The following is a 21171-nucleotide window of genomic DNA, read 5'->3' as shown; positions in this document are numbered from 1 at the left end:
AAATCTATATATTGTGATCCTAAACACCATTAAAAGCAGATTCTACTCATCTTAATGTATTTCTCAATCACAGTACCTAAGAAAACTTATTTGAATGCAGATAGAAAGAAGAAAGCAAGTCAGCTAGAGTGAAATTTGTTTACATTTTATAAAACCAATTTTCCTAATCAATACATACTTACAGCTATCTTATTGATTATTTCATCACATAATCAAACTCCTTACTTTGAGATTATGAATGGAATGATGAGGAGACATTGGATTTCATTTTTCTCCAGTCTGAAGCCCTATTACAGCATATAAATATTTGTCTGTGTTTTTAAATAATAATTTTATTACCAAAAATAGACAAACAGGAATAATTAATGTTTTATACTAGAAATTTTATTGAAAGAAAGCTACCATACATATTTTCAAGAAATTATATATATCAACTATATGAGAAGGCCTGACATTTAAAGCAGTAAGCTGTATCTATGCAGTGTGAATATCTACTGCAGAATTTAAAGCACATATTGGATTATTTCAGATCCCAAAATAGACCTTCACTTAGGAACAGGGAAACCTGTCAATTTTTTTTTGTGTGTGTGTATGTGCATTTATATATGTATGTTCATACACATTCACTCAATACATCTATTTTTTATGCATTTTTCTAAGTGGATATGTTTTCTGCAAGTAATTTTCCTTAGTATAGGCTAAAAAACCTGCAAATAAGCACTAAGGATTATTGTGCATTTGAAACAAACATTTATTCTTTTAAAGAACAACAGATAGTCGGTTATATTTAGACCAGGTTTTTGACCTAAATGGCTATATTCTTAAAATATTTGTAAAATAATTGGCATTAACAATTTTAGTCTTCAAGGGATAAAATTTAAGTGCAGTTTTGCTAACTAAAAAAAATTAAAATTAAGCCAAATACATAGTAATGTGTCTTTCTCTACCAACATTAAGCCTGTATTTTATATTCTGTTCTATGTATTGCTTTATTCACAGAAGACCTTAATGAACTAGAGTCTAGACCAAACAGTTCAAAATTAAAAGAGAAAAATAATAATATATACTATTGTACTACTTCTATATTGATAATGCAGAAGAGTGCTACAAAAGAGAAAAAGCACATTTCAAATACTTTTAAAAATATTAATATGTACATGATATTCCACTAGACTGTGAAGAGTTACACTTACTTAATATTTAAGTATAATTAACTTACTTTTATAAGACAAGGCAAGTGGCAAGAGTAGGCCTAAGGATTGGTAAACTTATTCATCTTTCTAAAAAGTGGTTTAAGAAAGCATTACATGAAGGCAATTAAAAGGTAGCAGAACAGAGGGGAAAACTTAATTAAGAACACTCTAAGCCTGTCAGTCAAATATGCACTTTGCACTTTGATCTATTAAACACATGTCACCTTGACCTATAACATACCAATAAATGTTTCTGATCAATATGAATCAAGCACAAATTAATTTATTCAGGTGGTTTCCTCGTACTGGAATCAACATTCAAAATCTAACTAGTATTTGCTCTTCCGTCATTGGCAAAAGAATCATACTTAAATGATAATAAGTGCTCATGGGTGTCATTTTAAAGTTAAATTACTCCCCAAGGGTATGTTCACAAAATGTCTACATTTAAAGGTTATTCAGTACCAAATTATGAACAATTGTTGCATTTTTAAGCAGAGAAATCAATAGTTTGGAGATCCACTCATCAATTTAAAGTGTTAGTTTAAATGTTGACTGGTATGATTTGAAGAAAACATATCACTAAGCAATCTTTCCACATACAACAGATACTCAATTTCCTTAGAAAGTTTGCATAGAATCCCACTGTCAAATGAAAAGGCACCGAAATAACTTCTCTAAAAAGTTATATTGCTGTAATGATACTAAAAATGCTAAGAATTAGTGCTTTTTTCGGTTCAATAAAAATGGTAGAAAGTAGTGCACTCAAATCTTACACATATACTGCATATTATTTTGTTTTTAAACTTTGGTTTAAATCTCATTATCAAACAATGATAGAGTGATAAATAAAGAATAGCGTGAATTGGATGAAGACTTAAAAAGGCACTAGGTTAGCAACCAGGAGTCGGTAAGTTCTAGTTCTGCCTTAGACATGCAAGACAGTTGGGTGACTTTGGGCCAGTCACTCTCTGTCAGCCCAACTCATCTCACAGGATTGTTGTGGGGAAATTAGAGGAATACTAGAACTACTAGGTATGTTTTCCACCTTGAGTTATTTATAAAAACAAAGGTGGCATAAAAATAACTCCACTAAACAAAAATAGTAAGATGAGAGAGTTGAACGCATGTTACTAAATTTGGAAAATATTTAACTGATTCTCCTGTAAAGTTAGTGTCTACTCAAGAAAATTGGCCAATAGTTCTGACAAGTCCTGTATATGAGAACTCAAATCTACCAGTCCCAGAAATGTTAATGTCATGTAGTAAGGAAAAGGCCAGTTAATGTTATTTTATTTTAATGAAAATGAATATTATCCTTCTGTCACAAAGTCTAACAACAACTGAAACCAGTACAAAATTTAAAAAAATGTGTAGTAAGATTTTCCTACAAAGCAGCAGACAAATACCACAGAAAATAATCAAATGAAATGTACACTTAACTGAGAAACAAATGTTTTCCTAATAGGGCTACCAAGTCTGAGATGGCAGCCAAAAGGTAGAAAAAAATCGGGCTTTTTCATGCCACTTGTGGTTTTAGTAGCCCAGAACTGGTAGTCTTATAAATAGGAAGTTCTTAACCAGCTGATGAAAGACCATTGGAGAAAGTGCTGGCTTGCCTTCCTGAGGCACAGAGTTTAAATGTAGCCACTCAGTTTAAATGTAGCCACTGAGTAACTCTTTTTATTGTCTTCATCCATCATGCCTCTGCCAAGAGAACAGACTTTCATCAGATTTTAGGGTAGAGAATACTGTAGTAAATAAATGTTAGGGAATATTATATGAAAAGATCTCAAGCTTATTAGAACTAAAGCATTAAAGGTAACTAGAAGAGTCCTCAACTTATGACTATAATTGAGCCCAACATTTCCGTAGCTAAGTGAAACATTTATTAAGTGAATTTTGTCCCATTTTATGATCTTTCTCACCACATTTGTTAAGTGAATCAATGTAGTTGTTAAGTTAGTAACACAGTTGTTAAGTGAATCTGGCTTCCCCATTGGCTTTGCTTCTTGGAAGGTTGCAAAAGCTGATCACATGACTCTGGGACACTGCAACCATCAGAAATGTGAGTCAGTTACCAAGTGTTTGAATTTGATCACATAACCATGGGGATGTTGCAACGGTTGTAAGTGTGAAAAACGGTGATAAATCAAGTTTCAGTGCCATTGTAACTTTGAACGGTCACTAAATGAACTGTTGTAAGTCAAGGACTACCTGTATTGTAACTTTGAACTGTCTCCTAAGTCAAGCAAAGAAATCTGGAGCAGGAGGCACAGTAATCAGTGGAGTTGTTTATTTTGGTTCCATCTCAAATATTTGCCTATCAGCATTCTTCCAGACCAATAATATTTTCCAAATAGAAACCCCAAATAAAGTGTGTTGCACCAATCCAGTTTAATTTAACTAAGGCAGAGGGAGGCCTAATTCATTAGGAATGGCTGCATACTGTGCATCATTGCCTTAAATCAGGTAAAGGCACTTCTACTTTCAGACAAGCCCCCAAATGCAAAGCGGAAGCCAGAAGTATCCAAAATTTGATTTTTCAGATTAACTACCTCATCCATACTGACTCAATTCCTACTGCAGGCTCCTCATAAGTGACATCTCTATCGTGTTTGAATTATATATCAGATTTAATTATGAATGAATGAGATTTCCCCCCTCCCATTTAAAGTCAGATTCAACATCTTGTCTCTAGCATCAGCTCACTTATCGCAGAGAGAAGTGAAGGATGGAAGTTAATTTTAGTTTTGGTCAACTAGGGATAGTAAAACAGTTTCTGTCTACGTTTAACTCATGATTTGTGAGGAACCATCTAGCAGAATTTGTATTTGTAAGTTGGACATTTGGCAGGAACTGATGTTGGGACATTTAATAATTAGGCTACAAGTTAAGTAACCCTAAATGTTTCACTCTGACAGAATCACTGCTGCTTCAGTTAAGAGAAAGAGCTACAACTTTAAAACAGACACATGCACTCCACTGTGTAGAGCAAGGGGCAAAAATATCAAGCCACGTCAGAGGACTCCAGACAAGAGGAAAAAAGCATTTTTTCATAAATGCAGTTTGTATCTGCTTTGGTACCCGCTGTTTTTTATGTGTATGGGTTGCCTTATGTATCTCTAAGGAACATTTCACACATGATCAAGGATAAATTGTCCCTAAGACCCAGAATTTTTTTATTAAAAATCTGATCCAAATCTTCCATCATAGTCCGCTTAGAATGCCCTCAGGTCTTTGGGTCACTAGGTAGCAATGATATAGAATGAGGAGTTCAAATGGCAACCCAACCATTCACTAGTTTTACAGTAAAATCAAAATAAGTTTATGAATGAAGGTGAATATAGGTGTCTCAGGATAATGTTGCAGGATCCAATCTGAGTCGGTCACCGAGACCAGAGGTTTAGTCTTCTGAGCTTTGGGACTCATGCTGAAGCCCATCCTCAGGTAACCTCTCTTTAGCAGAGTGTGCACTTTGGGCTATTTTGTGTATGGTCTTTAAATGGTGCCTGGTTGTGCGTGGCTTTTTTAGTTGTTGACACATAACCAGGCACCCTATGAATACCACACCAAAATAGCCCGAAGCGCACAAATTCCCTGAGGATGGGCTCCAGGGCGAGTCCCAAAACATAGCAGACTAAATCTCTGGTCCCGTTGCCCGACCCAGGTTGGATCCTGCAAAATCAATTTAGTACTAAAATCTTCCGCTTTCTTGTCGGCGACCTGGTTGGTATCCCAAACGCATCACTCCTGCAAATCCCTTCTATTTAGGATCACTGCCTGCGCGCGCTTCTTCAGCAGAAGGCAAGCAACGCCCGGCCCGGAGCAGTACCATCCCCTCCTTTGCCAGGGGGAGGGGGGGAAGTCATTAGCTCCTTCGCTCGCCCACCACTCACCGTGTAGCCCCTTTCCAATTCGCTCTCCTCATAGCGGAACGAAGGAATAAAAACCTCCATGGTACGGTCGGTGCGCGAGCGCAGCTCCTGGACGGATTCGCCACGGTGGTGGGGGGAGGGACGTTCGTGGAAGGGTAGGCAAGGGGGGATTTACGTCCCCCGGGCAGCGCAAAGCCTGGCGGAAGGAGCCGTGGGCCAGTGAAAATCACGTGACTAGCAAGGGCAACCTTTTCTCTATCTCTATGGGAACAGCAGTCTCCTTTCTTGCCCCACGTGATTCCTGGTGCAAGATGGACTGGGAAAGGGAAACGGAGGGGGAGGTGGGGGAGAGGCTGCTTTCGCTGGTCCCACCTCTCTTGGTCTCGGGCGATAGGGAGGGCGTCCTGGGCGCCGGAGGGAAGGTTATCTTTGCCCCTGCTGGAAGCTGCGATAGTTTTAGCAACAGTTGCTACAGGCGTTATTCATACTTTTATTAAAGCGGTTGCAGCAATTTTGGGTAAGGACAGCCCTAGGTTCCTCCGCCCCTGCTTAATTGTAGGTTGACGCATTAGGCAGCACTGACTAAGGGGAACGCCTTTTTTGGAATGCGCAATCTGAAATGTCATCCATTAGTAATGTTAATATATAGGCTATACCGCAAACAGAAAGAAGAAAAATACTGTGGCTTGCAAGTTGCAAAATAAAATGCACATTTTCTTACGTAGAGGACGGCTGTTAGGTTGCAAAAGATGCGCTCTTGACATGCTTAAAAATTGCAGACTCCTCGATTCTTTGGGCTTGGGTTCTTTGCTGCCTTGTCATTACTTGAACTCAAATATTGCTCTCTGTTTAAGGAGATGCAAGCCTTTTTTCTCCAGTATAAATGGTTAATTCTGTGTTCTGATATGAAGCTAAATGCATGTGAAATAGGATTATTGTATACAATCTGAAATTCTGTTTTTGCTGCTACAGACAATACTGCTGTGGGAGAAAACATAACTGTCAAGATTTTAAATTTCATAGCATTAAAAGCAGGTCTTTACAGATTAATATCCATAGATATACCTACCATCTTAATGTAATACTGCCAATTCAAAAATGTATTTTAGAAGCTGCATTTGTAACGTACACTATAGTTCAAGGAAATTGAGATGGCACTTAAATACCTTGACTGGAATCAGCCTTAGTGCTGATCATATCGTAAACAGAGACAGACACCTGGACAAACTTGCCTGGTTAAGCAAAATAGAACGGACCACTACCAAAAACTACCATTGTGTAGGCTAGACTGAGAAGTAGAAAAAATATTTGAAAAAAGAATGACAAACCATTCCAATATTGATGCCGGGAAAACTTCATGATTTGAACTCAGTTCAGACACTTTTCTCCCTCTTTGGTGTTGATCATGTTAGCATAAAAAAAAACAAAAACCCAGAATTTTCAGATAAGATGTTAATGATTAACTTTCAGTGACCAAATGTATCCATTTAAATCTTCTTGCCAAATATGTACTTTATGCAAAATGGATCAATCTTCCTAGGCTATCCTATTAAAATAAAGGCTGCTAAATACAGCTCTATGAAAGTATGTTCCCTTTTAAATTTTCTGAATGTGGCATTATCTTCACTACAGAATATTGTCAGAGCTATTAGTTTTATTGATACAAGAATATCAGGGAATAAATAATCCCATAGTGTTTATAAAGGCTCAAACATGGATCTGGCATGCATTACTGAGACCTGGCTGAATCCAGAAGTGAGGGGTGGCCCTTTTGGATATGTGCCTGCTGGGTTTCAGGTATGGCATTAGCAGAGATACCAAGGCAGGAGAAGAGGTGTGTTTATTGTCATTCGAAAGTCTCTTAAGCCTTTCAGGCGAGCCGCTCCTTAGGCTGATGGATATGAGACTCTGTTTACTAAGCTGGGCTTTAGGGATCATTTGGGACTGCTGCTATGTACCAATTTTCCTCTTGCATAACAATCTCTGCCGAGTTTCTGGTCTCCATTTCTCAGTTGGTAGTGGAGATTCCCAGATTTATGATCTTGGGGAAATTCAGTATGTCTTCCTTAGACGTGGATCTGAGTTGATTCAGGACTTCATGGCTAAAATGACAGCCATGAGTCTATCCCAGATCATCCAGGGCCCAACATGGGACAGTGGTTAAACACCTGATAGTTTTCCTATCGGATCAATGGCAGTGTGATCTGGAATTAGGGGATGTTGGTGTCTTCCTTGTCATGGTCAGTTCAAGTCTTGATTACCATGAGATTCTCCCATACAACTATCCACTGCAGGTAGGTAAGATATATTTGACTGGTTCTCCTTCAGTGACTGATGGAACCAGATGGTTTCAGAGGAAACTGGCAGTTGTGTCTGCTGGTCTTCTGCACACTCCATCTGGGGCCTTAATTGCTACCTGGACAGAACTATGAGGCCTTGGATTGGATTGTGCCTGTGTCATACTCCTCTCTCATGGATCCCATTGTTCTCTGTAATTTATGGAGGAACTGAAGGAGATGAAACAAAAGACCAGCGCATCAGGGCCTGAGGGACTTCTTCCATATCTAAACTTTAAACTGTCTTTGGCCAAAAATAAGTCATTATTGGTACATTGGTACAATATACCAGCAGATGGGCCAGGCTTTGTACTCTCTACTTTCCTAAAGCATGTTGCTATCCACTTGAGCATATTGATTTACATTTAGGTACTCCCAACTCTCAACCTATTCAGGATTCTCCAAGTAGTATAAGTAGGGAAGTCAGATTCTGCAGCCATATTCTCCTATAGCGTTACTCCTTGATAGTCTCCTTCCTCCATCTTTTAACTTGATTTTGTTCTTGACATCTGCTATTTTGATACCCAGTTGTTGATTTTCCTAATGTTTGGAAATCCCATTGGAGTTCTTTACAGTGCCTTATTTTTTTACCATTTCAAACAGTGTAATGCCATCAACAACCTTAGCTATTCCACTAGTTAATTAAAAAAAGGCAAAATATTTTGCTGCAGTATTGTAGTAGTAAATAATGAAGGTAATTACTGCCATTGAAAGATAACATTAGGGGAAAAAAGCTGTCATGTAGCAACACAATCATTATTTTAATACTTTTTCATAGAAAAAGCATGTAAATCCTCCACCCATTAATAGGAAAAATGCATTCAAATTATAGAGCTTACTGGGATGTCTATGTGGGATTTCCACTTTGGGACCAATTCAAACAATTGTTACATGCATGTGTAAATTTATCTCATGATAAGGAGCTACAACACTGCAACCCTGGAAATAACATAACTAAAGTTGCCAAAATACCTGCCAGCTACACACAGCTAGAACCAAAACCATATTTTTGTGAATAACTATAGCATTGTACTTCTGTAGCATTATAGAGGGTACATTCCAGTGAATCCTTTTTGCTTTTTTTTTTTTTAGTTATGTTCTCCTGCACTTCTGAAAGATCATATCCTGAAGTTTTCAGAGGGAGTGGAGATGGAAAATTCATGTTTCCACTGAGACAAGTATTTCAACCATAGAATTTAAACTTCTTTCAGGAACATAAAAACTACACAGAATTTTTCTTTAAAAAAATGATATGCCATTTTCCAAATTGTATAGTGATTTAAAAACCCAAAATAGATATCTGGATGTTATCTGATTGAATAATTGGCTCTATAGAATTTTAGCACTGCCTTTTTTTCACCGTAAATGTGCTTTTAAAAACAGGAAAGTCCTTAAGAGTGTCGTAAGAATTTAAGTAGAAGAATGTTGAGCCTTCAGCTTCATTCCTAACAGAAGTCTTCATTGGATAAAGGACCCTTGTTACTAGAATGATACCAATTTGAAACAATCCAAACAAATTGATTTGTAAATTGTAACAGTTTCATGGTTTAGCATCCAAGATTCTTGTTAAGGCCAAATAAAGGGCATTTAAGTGCAATTGTTTAATTTTGAAAGTACTTTTCACATGCATAAAACTGATAGAATTACTAAATACCAATTATTTCACCAGGGTTTATAGTTTATAACCAATAAGAACAAAATTAACACACGTAATGATTAATGTTGCACAAGATACATCCCTTTATTACTGTAATCACAAAATCTTGATTATTTACAGGAATGTGTATGTGAACATTAATAAATGCATTCTGTTTCATAAAGATCAAGTAGACAGAACTTATAGTAAAGAACAAAAATAACGTTCTGGCCTTGCATTGCACATCTTAGTGCAAGTATTAAGACACAATAGTGTTCAATTCGCAAGTATTGCAGAATGTCATGCCACAGTCCAAAGAGGGTCAGGACATGCAGCTGTTAATAAGATGCTATAGTATATAAAAAGCCACATGTTAAATTCATAAAATATATAGTGGTTTATTTGGATGATTTTAAAGTGATTTCATTATGGAATTTAATTCAACTGGGACAACATCCAAAGAATCTTCATATTGGAAAGTCTTCTTTCTAGGCAATGGCTTTGGCTTCAGGTAGGAATGCTTCCCAGTATTTTATCAGCTGGGGGAGGGGGAGAAAAGAAAAGAGAAAGTAATAAACAGCATTTCATGTATATACACACACATATATATATATATGTATATACACACGTGCACATCTATCCAAAATTCTCTTAATGTAAATGTCTAATACATTTGTTTCACTGATTAAAACTCTAAAATGTGTTATGATTATTTGGAAATAATCTTACCTGCTGTTGTGTTTGCACTAATGATTCCAAGTATTTGATTATAATGGTTTTGAAGTCTCTCACACGTTCTTTCTGACAGTAAAAGAGAATTAAGGTATTTACTCACTGAACAACCTTGCCAAAGTTTATTTCATTACGATCCGTTTAATAAATATATTTTCACAATAGCCTATATACATGCCTCGAATCTTCCTACTTCTTTGCGTATTGTTTTGGAGATTTGCTCAAAATCCCTCTCTCCTTGTTGAACTTTTGTTTCCCACTAAAAGTTAAAAAAAAAACGCGTATAATTTAAACACATATAATTAAGCATATTATGACTATAACATAATGAATAGCAATACAAACTAAAAGGTTTCTTATGGAAATGAAAATGATAGCATATATACCTTCCAACTATATAACATGAAGACTTTCCAGGCAAAACTATTCAAAACACATTTTCCCTTTCAAAATTAACAGTTCTTTTGGTTTTAATTTTTAAGTTCTAATTATAGTTACAGAATATGTTGTTCAATTTCCTATAAAGTACCAACTAATAATGATAGACCTATAGCATGGATCCTAACCCCCCACTCAGTAGCCCAGTGCAGGGCGTGGCCTGTTGGGAACCAGTTGTGCAAATGGCGGGTGACCACATGAGGGTGCATTTGTGCAAGTGGTGCATGCGCGCAACCATGCCCTCTTCTCCCCTGCTCCCACAAAGCCAGAAATGTTGGGAACCACTGATCTATAGCATAAATTTCTATGTCCAGACATGCTTAAAAGGATTAATTATTCTTAGATTTAGAAACGCTTAATATTTAAGTTAGCCATTCATATCATGTTACACATGACACATAGTATGAAATACTCTACAGAAACTAAAAGAGTCTTATAGTTAGATACCATAAACCTGTCAAATTGGCTATTAAAAGTTTCCAACTCAAATGTCATTATGGAAGAGTTTTCAAAGGAAACCGTGACAATGTATAGAAGAAAGTTGCTACATAGAAAACCTGACAAAAGCAGTTTAAATCCAAATTAGTTTTTAAAAAGAAGTCACTCTCTTAAAGTTTCAATATCAGACTTTTATAAATAACCTGCAGTTATTTATTTATTAAATTTATGACTGTGTTAAGTGACTCTGAAGAATTAAAATTTTAGGCACCAGAGATACTTAATTCTACAAAAATATTTGTTGTTTTTCTTAAGTGACAGTAGCTAAGTCACTTAAGAAAAGCAACAACATTTTTACAGAACATTGATTTTCTGTGCCACACAATAATCAGATAATACAAACAGCAGCCAATTATATGAAACTACATGTAAAATGTTCTCAGTAAACTGTTCCCTCCTTATACACGTTTTAACTACAAGTTTATGCTACTCTAAACAGCTGTTACTATCCATTCTCAGTGATTTAATTCTTGTCATACTATCCTGATCATTAAGCACTTTTGTAAAAGTATAAAATCTTCACAGAAGACAATGTGCTACTTTGTTTAAAAAAATATGTTTTTAATAGCCTTTTAATTTGCTTGTTAATGAACATTAACAATTTTTATTCAATGCAAGAAATAAGAACAGGAAGCACATGTTCTCCTACCTCTTCAATTTCCTTCATGAAGCATGACAGAAAAAAGTGCAGAGGTTATGATTAGGATACCCTCTAGTTCTTTTAACATTATACTGAAGATAGATTATGTTATACAAGTGAAAAATATGTATATGCAATTGTAAATCTGACATTCACAAATTTATGTTTTGGAAATGTTTCATATGGGAGAATATAAATTGCCTAAGTCTGATTTTTTTTTATTTTAAAAAAGTGGCATTCAGTTTGTAAAACACAAATATGAATATATATTTAAGAAAATATATGAAATTACTGTTATTCTAATAATACTGGAACTAATGATGGTTAAAACCATATTTGAAATGCACTAAAGGCAAAGAATATGAAGAACAAAACAGGTTTTTTTTAATTAAAAAGGCACTGCATTATAAAATTTACCTCTCTGATTTCATCTTTAGCTTGCTGTAATTTGTCAGGTTTGTTGGCAAGCTGAAGTTTAGCTTCAGCCTCTCGTTTTTTCTGTAACATGACCTGAGCATCTTGCCATTTCTGCCAACATTTCATTCGATGATCAAATACACCCTATAAACAATGTGGTTTAAAAAAAAAAGATGACAGTAAGCTTATTCAAAATCTGACATTTCAAGAAAAAAGTTTTGCATCTTAATTAAAAATAACTGATTATTATTAAATGCTTAGCTTAAATGCCTATAGTTATTTATCTACAAAATAACTTGAATCTAAAGAGGTATCTAACCTGGCCAGCTGCTGCTTGTAATATACAAGACCTGTGCTTGGCGCTGGGAGCCCAGAATGATCCAGGAAAAAAAAGGAGCGAGCAGGGAAAAAATAAAAAATAAAACTAATCTCTAATGTCTCCTGTGCCTGACTTTTTTTAAAAATGTATATTACCTACTGTATGCTTGCTTACTTTCCTGCAATTACTTCTTCATTGATCTTTCTGTTTTACAAGGGCTGGGTAGGGATGGGAAAAAAGGAAAACAAGACAGGCACAGGACAACATGTACTGACTATAATGGCAATCATGTGACTGAATGATACTGCGAAGATCATAGATGTAGTCATTGCTCATGAAGTTATTTTTCTTCAGCATCCTTGTAATTTGAATAATCACTAAACGAAGCAGTTGGCAAGAAAGGTTTACCTGTATCCTTGACTTCATGTAAACTTTCATTTATGCAATTTTCTTGGCAACAACAAATTTTGTTTGACGTTGTTTTTCCTGGATTTTTTTTTTCAGCTCAATTTAGTTTGCAGTAAAATTATCTAAGTATCTTATCAAAATACTAACCAGACCTCATCCTGATTAATTTTCAAAGCCCAAATTCAGAAAGGTTCCAAGAGCTTGCATGAGAGCCCACTTGGTGTAATGATTAAGAAACAGGGAAATTTTGAGTTCTAGTCCTCCCTTTTGTATGAGATCCACTTTTGGGTTCACGAAATACGTGGTATATAAATCAAATAAATATATTATATCCTGAAAATGTCATAGCATTGAATATAAATTCAGCATCACAGGTAGTCCTCATTTTATGACCCTAAATGAGACAGCAATTCCAACAATAAGTGAAGCAGTGATTAATACATCACGTAACAACACCCTGCTTAGTGATGGCAGTTCTAGCTGTCCCTATGGCAGTTGTTAAGAGAGACATTACATGACTGCAGTTTGTGACTGCCTGCCAGATTGCTCAATAACCTTGCTTGTTGGAAACTGCCTGCAAAGTTTGCAAGTGGTGATAACATGCTTGTGGGGATAGTCAGAAGTCACTTTTTTCAGCAACGTAATAATTTCAAACAGTCACTAAAGAAAGGTCATTCAGCAAGGAGTACCTATATATTAATATTTGTATAGATTTAAATGTGGGCTTACTTTTACACCACCAATAAGACGAATATAATCACTGAGTAGCTCAGAGAATACATAGAAATCAGCAAAAGCTTGTTCTTGATGCAACTGGTCTATTTTTTCTTCAACTTCAGCAAGCTGAGACAAAGCTCTTGATAAAGCAGTATGGTCTTCTGAGTTACCTAACATGGCAGCACTTTTAGCAAAGGCAGCTGTATTGATTGACAGTTCTGAAACAAACAAAACAAACTCATATGAATCTTTTATATCAATACTCAATTCTATTTTATCTATTATTTCAACCATTTTTAAGAGATTACAAATTCTGCCACTAAGCACATGCTAAAATCACAGGTTGTATGTTACTACTAAAATGATAGTGTGCTTGATATGAAATAAACTTGTGTATCAGTAGAGCCATTTCAGAGTAAAAATCTGTTAAAGTTTATATAGCAAAGTGTTGGGAAATTGCTGCCAATGAAACAAATGTCAGTAAAATAAATTATTGTAATGCAAAACATGTAAGGGTTTGGATGCTTGTGTAATTTACTAACTCCTCGTAAAAAGATTGTATCCTGCACTGTAGATTAGATGAGGATCTTCAATATCCAGTTTAGGGCATAAAAAAAACACCTGAACATCTTATTGATCTAATACAAAAAGAGGACAAATGTCAGGAAGAACTCCATTCTCCATCTTACACATATCCCATTGATTGCACTGGAAGATTTATGAACCTGATTTAAGCACCTGATTAGTTCCAACCTTGATTCACCCCTTTCTATCCATTTCTATGAAATTAGGAAAGATTCCTGCAACTGACGAATTTCCAATTAACTATGTTAGTTTTTTTCTTAAATCTCCCATTTTAATGGTGCTGTACATTGAGATTTATATAATAGGTCTTGGGAAAGGATACTAAACCATATTTCAATCACAGATATTAAGATTTTGATAGCTAACTTGATACACAGATTTCATGTTTTACTCTCTAGCATTGTTCATCCAGTTCCACTTATTTTTTAAAAAATCACTTTCCTTATAAGTAGGCTGCAAAAGGAGATATGCAATTAATCTGCTTAATTCAGGATTAATGTTTTTATAAGCAGAACGCTGTCTAAGAATCCCAAGCGTTCAGTTACATTACAAACAGAATTATTTGGTAAGAAATATCCACTGAAAAAATGATTTCTCAGTTTCTAAAAATCATTTTTGTATGAGATGTATTGTACACTGTACAGTTCAACTTTTAGCTAGTTTCTTGCCCTGAAATTATTTAAGGTTTCTGATCATAAGAGTTTTTAGAAACATTAATTCATATTTAACATTTAAAATAGTAAAAATCTGATTAACATATCTACCTTTTCTGTGACAGACCAAGGCTTCTACACTACCATGAAGTTTCCGAAGTTGCTGATCGAGATTCTCAAATTGTTGTTGCTTTTCCTCAAACCACTGGCAAAATGAAAAAAAAAACAAACCTTTACAATATATACTATACTGCGAACTACAATTGCCTTCCTAAGGCAAGAAATTAACTCAGTATAAACAGGTGGTCAACTGATACAATTGAGAATCCAAGCCAATAAGTAAATTAATATCCCATTTTCTACTCCTATGGTTTTAAAATGCAACTGTTGAACCTCATTAATTCATCTCATTATTCAAGTCGAAAAATCAGCTCTTACTGCATCCGATTCATTCATCTTGATCGTCATTTTGTTGACAGCGTCGGCAGCCTTGTTTACCATCCTCAATATTCCTGCTCCACTCAGAGCTTGGGTGTTAACTGCTCTCGGCAGCTGGAATTGAATGACAAATAAGGGCAAACAAACTGGTTAAAAGGCTGGAGGTTTAACTGGGCACCAAAGGGACTGAAAAGGATGTAGTGTTTTCTTCCCCCTCATACATTTCAATATAGTGGAACCTAATTTCTTAAATTTACTACTTTTACATCCTCAGAGGAAAACTTAAAAAAATAGACTTTCAATTTGCTTTTCTTCTGCACCTTTACATTTAGATGGAACACAGAGACCATTTGTCAAAACTTGTTACACTGCCGCCAAATGCTTTAACTGGCTACCAAGAGCAGTACAGCTTTTAAGGGCAATACTAGGCTACTGCTTCCACATAACAAATGCACTGACAACTTTTTTTTGTCAATCAAGGTATTTCAAGCATATAACTAGGATATAATGTATTTTATGTTAAAACACACATACACAAATCTTATGAGCTACTGTGTTTAATTATGTTTGGGAACACTAACTTCAAACCTGATTATGCACATGCACCTTTCCATAGAAGATTTGTTTTTGCCTGCACCCGCATAGACACAGAAAAAGAGAGCGAGAGAATAGAGACAGTTGGCTGCAGAACTATTAAAACCTCTCTAGGTATATTATTAAAAGAGTTTAGTTATACATTTATACATAGAAGTCACCATAGACAATTTCTCTGAACAGCAAGAAAAAGGGTCAGGGATTCTGTAACATGATATGTTAATAACCAGCAAAAGCTCCGGCATTGTCTTTCGTCAAACAGCAGCTTGTTAGGCCTTAGAGTACCATCTTAGGACACACTGAATTATTTGGAAATCTGTAACATTTATCAGCAGGAAAGTTACACCAGCTGTATATTAATCTAGCAAGAAAATTTTCTGAAGATAATTTTCTACTTTTAAATGAAAAGTGCCAAATTGACAGCACTGGTGACTGAATCCTCTACCAGGGAATTAAATGATAGCAAGCTTTTTTTGTTCTTGTAATATAAAGATGTAATCTTGTATCAACATTTTGAAACAGAGACACAATCGTGTTTGTAGAGTTAATCAGATTATTTATCAAATGACAGTAAGAAAAGAGGATTTCACTTGCCCTAGCTTTAAATAATGGAAGTTTGTTAACAGCATTGCAGTAACGCACAAAACCAGATGTCCACATATAATTGTTTGGTACTTAATATGTAAAACTAAATAAATGAGAAAATAGAATTAAATACCTCAGAACATTCCAAGAACTGTCTTAAATCAGGATCTTGTAATAAGGTTGGATGTTTTACTGTTCGCTGTAGGTACCTACAATTTTAAAAGTTAGAAAACATTTAGTATTCTTGATAGTATTAAAAAAAATGGCCATACATAGAATGAATATATGCTAAAACAGTCAGGGAAGACAGTGTATTTTAAAATTTGCATTAAAATACATAATTCCAAGATATATAGAACAATTCAGTTTCAATAAAAGCTTTCAATCTTTGTCTTTTTATTAAAACAACCAATTAAAGATCAATATTTATGGAATATAGAACTAGAATGGAGGCAAAACTGAATAAACTACCGGTTGATTTGACAAAAGCTACAGTTTCCAGTTTACACGAAAAAATAACCAAAGAGCAGAACTATCCCAGTGAAGCTGTTCCTCCTGGAAGGAGCTTAATAATTCTAATTTTTGTTAGAAATGGAAAATTAATGGATATAATATGATCAATAATATGTCATAACATTTTATGATAGGAGCAACTATATAATATTTACTATTTACTATGATTTTAACACATTATTTAAACAATAATAATATATTCCATCTTTATCATCCTGTGGTAAAAAAAGAATGTTTGTGCTGACTATACCATTCAGTCTCCCTTATTCTCCCTTTCTGCTAAAAATTAGTTAGGACATTAGCTCCCATTAACAAGAATATGTGTGATCCAGGACTTTAGTGAGAACCACAGATAAGAAAATACAACTAAAGCAAATTACTACATACTTTAGAAAACAAGCTCTACCATACCAGCTGTTCTAGATTTCCTAGTAGAATGCATGTTATTGCCAACATTTATTTATTTAAAAGATTTACATGGCCACCCATCTTAGGAGACACAACTCTGACTGGCAAATAGCAATAATACAGAATTAAATCCCAAAGATTCTCCACCATCCAGTCAGAGCCGAAGAAGTTTCTTGGATGAGAAACAAAACATCTTTGAAGAAAAAACAAGAAAGTCCAGTTGCCTTGTGAAAAAAAGCATCTTTGGGATAACTATGACCTGGGTAACTGACAATCTCTGTAGACATAAAGAATTAAATATCACAGAAACACGAAACAAAACAAAACCCCACAGGCATCACAACCAATCTCCAACATGCCATCTTCAGACTCCAAGCTCACTCTACACCTACACTTGGGAGAAGAGCCAGGTCTTTATGGCTTTCTGGAAGGTTAGGATAAGGAATGCCTGGCAAATCTCTAGGGAAAAGCACATTCCACAGGGGCTGCTACGGAAAAGGCACACTTCCTAGGTCCCACTAAAAGGTAACACAGAAGGGTGGGGGACCTGGGGCTTACCTACTCTATCCGATATGGTAGATTAGGCAAATATCCTTTTCATGTTCTGTTCCGAAGACATCTGGATACCATCAAGTTTTATATTTTATTATAGCTTTATTACTTAACTAAAATAATGGCTTCCATTATAGAGCAATCCAATAATCAATAAAATGTATATAATCAGACCCACCCATCCAGTAAAGCTGGCCCAGCAAATATAGAAAATAGAATCCATCTCTGAATAACAGTTCCTAGGTTACTAAAGAATATTTTCATGAAGATATTAATAATCCATTTATTGTGCAAAAATCAGTCTTAATCTCACCCCTACACCAAAAAAATCCCTGTAATGTAATTTCAAGAAGAAGAAAAACCTCCTGTTTATTTTTTTAGCTTTTATTATTCTTAGGATCACAGTCATGGAGAGCCTCCATCCTCTTGCCCTAAATATGGAATGTCAACACCATCATCATCATCTACAAGACTAAGTTGTTGGAAAGTTGCTCCATGTCAAACGAGAAATGGCCAGGAGTATAGCTATGTCAATTTTGAACAGCTTTATTGTACAAGATCAGGGCATATAAAAGTCTTTTTCCAATACAGGAAAAAAATCATTCATGCATCAGATGGGCACGACAAAGTCGGTTATTCTAGTAATATCCCCAAAACATTTAACAGTATTACTGCGAAGTACTTGATGCTATCTGAGCTTGGTTGTCTGCCTGCAGACATTTTGTTACCCGATTAGGTAACCTCTTTAGATCCTAGTTTGGTAACTACCTTAGGAAGGTAACAAAGCATCTGCAAGCAAACAACCAAGCTCAGAGAGCAACAAGGCTACATATATTCATTCTATTCTATTGGTGGGAAAAGATTTTTAAAATGATTAAGTCTGGAATATGATATCCAGAGGAAGCCAAATATTACTAGATAATTTCTCAAACAAAAGATCAGTCCTACAATACTGATATGCTGGTAACACGTCTTGGAAACAAGAAAGCTTCCCTTAAGTAACTGCGACATAGAAACATTTTGACATATTATGATTTTTTCATACATAGCAGTAAAGATAACACAGAAAGATGGCATTCAAAGGCCTGTCTTTCTTGAATAAATCACAAATACTTTCACTTACAGAAGCACCCAAGAATGAAACCTAGAAATTGAAATCTAGATCAATATAAACTAACTTTTGAAGTTTTTTCCAGGTGGCACATTAAAATCTAAGCAATATTTAAAATAGACTGAATGTTTAAATGCTGGATTTTGAATTATATTTGATTCTCAGCAGCCACAGCTACAGTATGTTCAGCATGCCAAACAACCTTTCTGAGAGAAAAGATTCTGTCTTACATATCTGTATACAGATATACACATATACACTTTTATTTGATATTCATACTGAAATATGTCATCATTATATAAACAATTTAATATCAACTTCAGATTTTATTCTGAACGGTTTCTTTTACACAGGTTAGCATGTAAAATTAAATAGTCTGAGAAGCAAATAAAATTGTATACTTCATTGCACATTCATTCAATACTACTACAGATAATCAATTACCTTTCTAATGCTGCTCTTCTTTTTTCTACAAATTCTGTAGAGGAGGAATCTTCTTTGCCTACTTTTACCTTCGTCATGCCTTTGAAAAAAGTGACATAAATTCATTTTTTAACCTGATGCGATTCTGAACTTTGCCAAGTTCATATCTAAATGTACAGTATATTAATCTAATAAGGGCACATATATAGTAACTACCACAAAGTTATTATGTGTACAAAGATGAAAAACTGTGGAAACATCAATAATAAAATACCTTGTGAAGATGATAGACTTTGTAGAAATAGCTAAACTGACTTGTTGATTATGGAGAGAACTCAGCTACCTTTTATAGGTCTTTGCTGAAAATGGATAAAAATTGCTGTATTTGTGACTATTTCAAAGAAGATCTGAAGCTGTTTTTTAATCTGTTTCTTTCTTTTTTGTTATTCTTCATTTTTTCTTTTAATCTTTTATAAACTTTTTATTTCTGCATTTTTTCTAAGTTTCTGTAATTTTTAAAACCTTTGCAAAATCTTATTTTAATCAAAATTATTCATAAAATACCTTAAGGTCACAAAATATATTTTAATATTGTATTTGACCATCATGCTTTTCTCATATAAATATGAACTTACTTACATGAACTGTACTATGGTAATGTGAAGAGATCTGGTCTGGTCAGTTTTAGATAATTATTTTCCTTCATCTAAACATTGTTATGTTTAGGTGAAGGAAAATAATAATCTAAACTGACCAGCCCAGATCTCTTCACATTACCAGATGAACAATGTGAGACAAATGTTTTCACTTTACTTTTTGAGACTTACTGTCCCGTGCAGAAATTAATATACTCAACAATTATTTTCCTTGAGATCTACCAGGTTCCATTCTTCACCTGATTTTATTCTTTTAATAAAAAAAAGTTAAAAGCCAACACACTGCAAAGCAAAACAGCAGCCTCAATAATTTTATTTTCCTCAAAAATATAAATGGTACTAGCTGCACTCTTAGGCTTTATTTAGAAATTATTTCATTTGTCCTCCAAAAAACAAAAGATAAGGTGAGGTGGGACGAGCATACAGGGAGATTAAAAGGATAACTGACAATTCTATTCAAATACTAGACTTCTGGAAAATGGGTGTTATTTCATTGTTGATTTATACATTGCAGACATTTGGGGAGGATATATAAAGTTCCAAATGGGCTCACTAATTTAAAAGGACAGGCTTTTGGCTATTCTTTTAGAGAAGGGACGAGGGACTATAGTGAAACAAAAAGAACTTATTTCTGTCCTCTTCCATTCACACACAGAACCTGAGGAAAATCATTTCAGAGGCATAAAACACTAGGATAAATAGACTGTGTAAACTAAGTCAACCATCATATTTGCCATCAGCTGAATAAGAAGTTACAATGAGTTGCTCTCTAGCCAAGAGACTCCGCATAGTCCTACCAGTCTTAGTCTAGGTTAATTTCTGCTTATCTGGAATAAACTGCAATTATAAAGTCAGATAAACTTTAAAAATGAATAGGATTTTTCAGATGAAAGCTTCATTCAGCTATCACTGATTTAGCACAAACATTTAGATTTAAATGTATGTTCATCTTTTGAATATGCAATGAAAAATAAGAGTATTTCAAAGAACATTCCTCAAATCCAAAAAAAGAAAAACAGCCAGCCACAGTCTAGGGCTGTGCAAACTGCAAAAACAAATTGGAAAGTGTGCTTTTGACCCTGGTAGGAGTATAGCACTTCTCAAAAATCAATGTGACTCTTAAAATAGCAGCAGCTCTTTTTTCAGACTCAACTTATATTGAAGCTTGAAAAAAAATAGGCAGCTTAGTGGATAATAGAAAACGCTGTACTTTTGCAATGTCCAAAACACTTCTTCAAAATTATTTTTGAAATATGCATCAATCAGCCTGAAATAGTCAAATAACCAAACAATAAAACTCTTCAGTCAGAATTCTGCTCAAGTTTTCTCAAACCAAGTATTAGTATTCTCAAGAATATCAATGCACAGTATTTTGTTCTCATTAGTCTATTCCATTTCTCTTGGGAAAGAATTCATTTTCATTTGTAGAGATACTAACTCC

At 34.8% G+C, this 21171-nt stretch overlaps 2 protein-coding genes and 1 long non-coding RNA gene across 5 annotated transcripts in view; 1 reads left to right on the top strand and 2 right to left on the bottom strand.

Moving 5' to 3' along the window:
• SNX24 (sorting nexin 24) overlaps positions 1–5290 on the bottom strand; it is a 76699-nt gene extending 71409 nt beyond the window's left edge. The window contains exon 1 of one of the 2 annotated variants that reach the window (XM_039329848.1): positions 5093–5290. In XM_039329848.1, coding sequence (XP_039185782.1) covers positions 5093–5152 — 60 coding nt within the window. In that variant the 5' untranslated portion in view covers positions 5153–5290. The remainder of the gene's footprint in view (positions 1–5092) is intronic. The other variant, XM_039329849.1, reaches the window with a different exon arrangement.
• A 174-nt stretch (positions 5291–5464) lies between these two features.
• On the top strand, positions 5465–9263 carry LOC120301980. The gene is made up of 2 exons (XR_005555082.1): positions 5465–5588; positions 8500–9263. It is a non-coding gene; the product is annotated as an uncharacterized LOC120301980 (long non-coding RNA).
• Positions 9130–21171, bottom strand: part of SNX2 (sorting nexin 2) — a 24865-nt gene continuing 12823 nt past the window's right edge. Inside the window, exons 7-16 of one of the 2 annotated variants that reach the window (XM_039329844.1) lie at positions 19096–19174; positions 16201–16276; positions 14889–15002; positions 14562–14655; positions 13225–13430; positions 11769–11912; positions 11361–11372; positions 9954–10034; positions 9773–9844; positions 9130–9582 (exon numbers count right to left, since the gene is read on the bottom strand). In XM_039329844.1, coding sequence (XP_039185778.1) covers positions 9532–9582; positions 9773–9844; positions 9954–10034; positions 11361–11372; positions 11769–11912; positions 13225–13430; positions 14562–14655; positions 14889–15002; positions 16201–16276; positions 19096–19174 — 929 coding nt within the window. In that variant the 3' untranslated portion in view covers positions 9130–9531. The remainder of the gene's footprint in view (positions 9583–9772; positions 9845–9953; positions 10035–11360; positions 11373–11768; positions 11913–13224; positions 13431–14561; positions 14656–14888; positions 15003–16200; positions 16277–19095; positions 19175–21171) is intronic. The other variant, XM_039329845.1, reaches the window with a different exon arrangement.

This window comes from Crotalus tigris, unplaced genomic scaffold (genome assembly GCF_016545835.1).
Source record: "Crotalus tigris isolate CLP2741 ecotype Arizona unplaced genomic scaffold, ASM1654583v1 scf7180000024419.1143555, whole genome shotgun sequence".
Lineage (NCBI taxonomy): Eukaryota > Metazoa > Chordata > Lepidosauria > Squamata > Viperidae > Crotalus > Crotalus tigris.
Note: the sequence above shows the minus strand (reverse complement) of the source record. Positions and strands in the feature narration are given on the sequence as shown.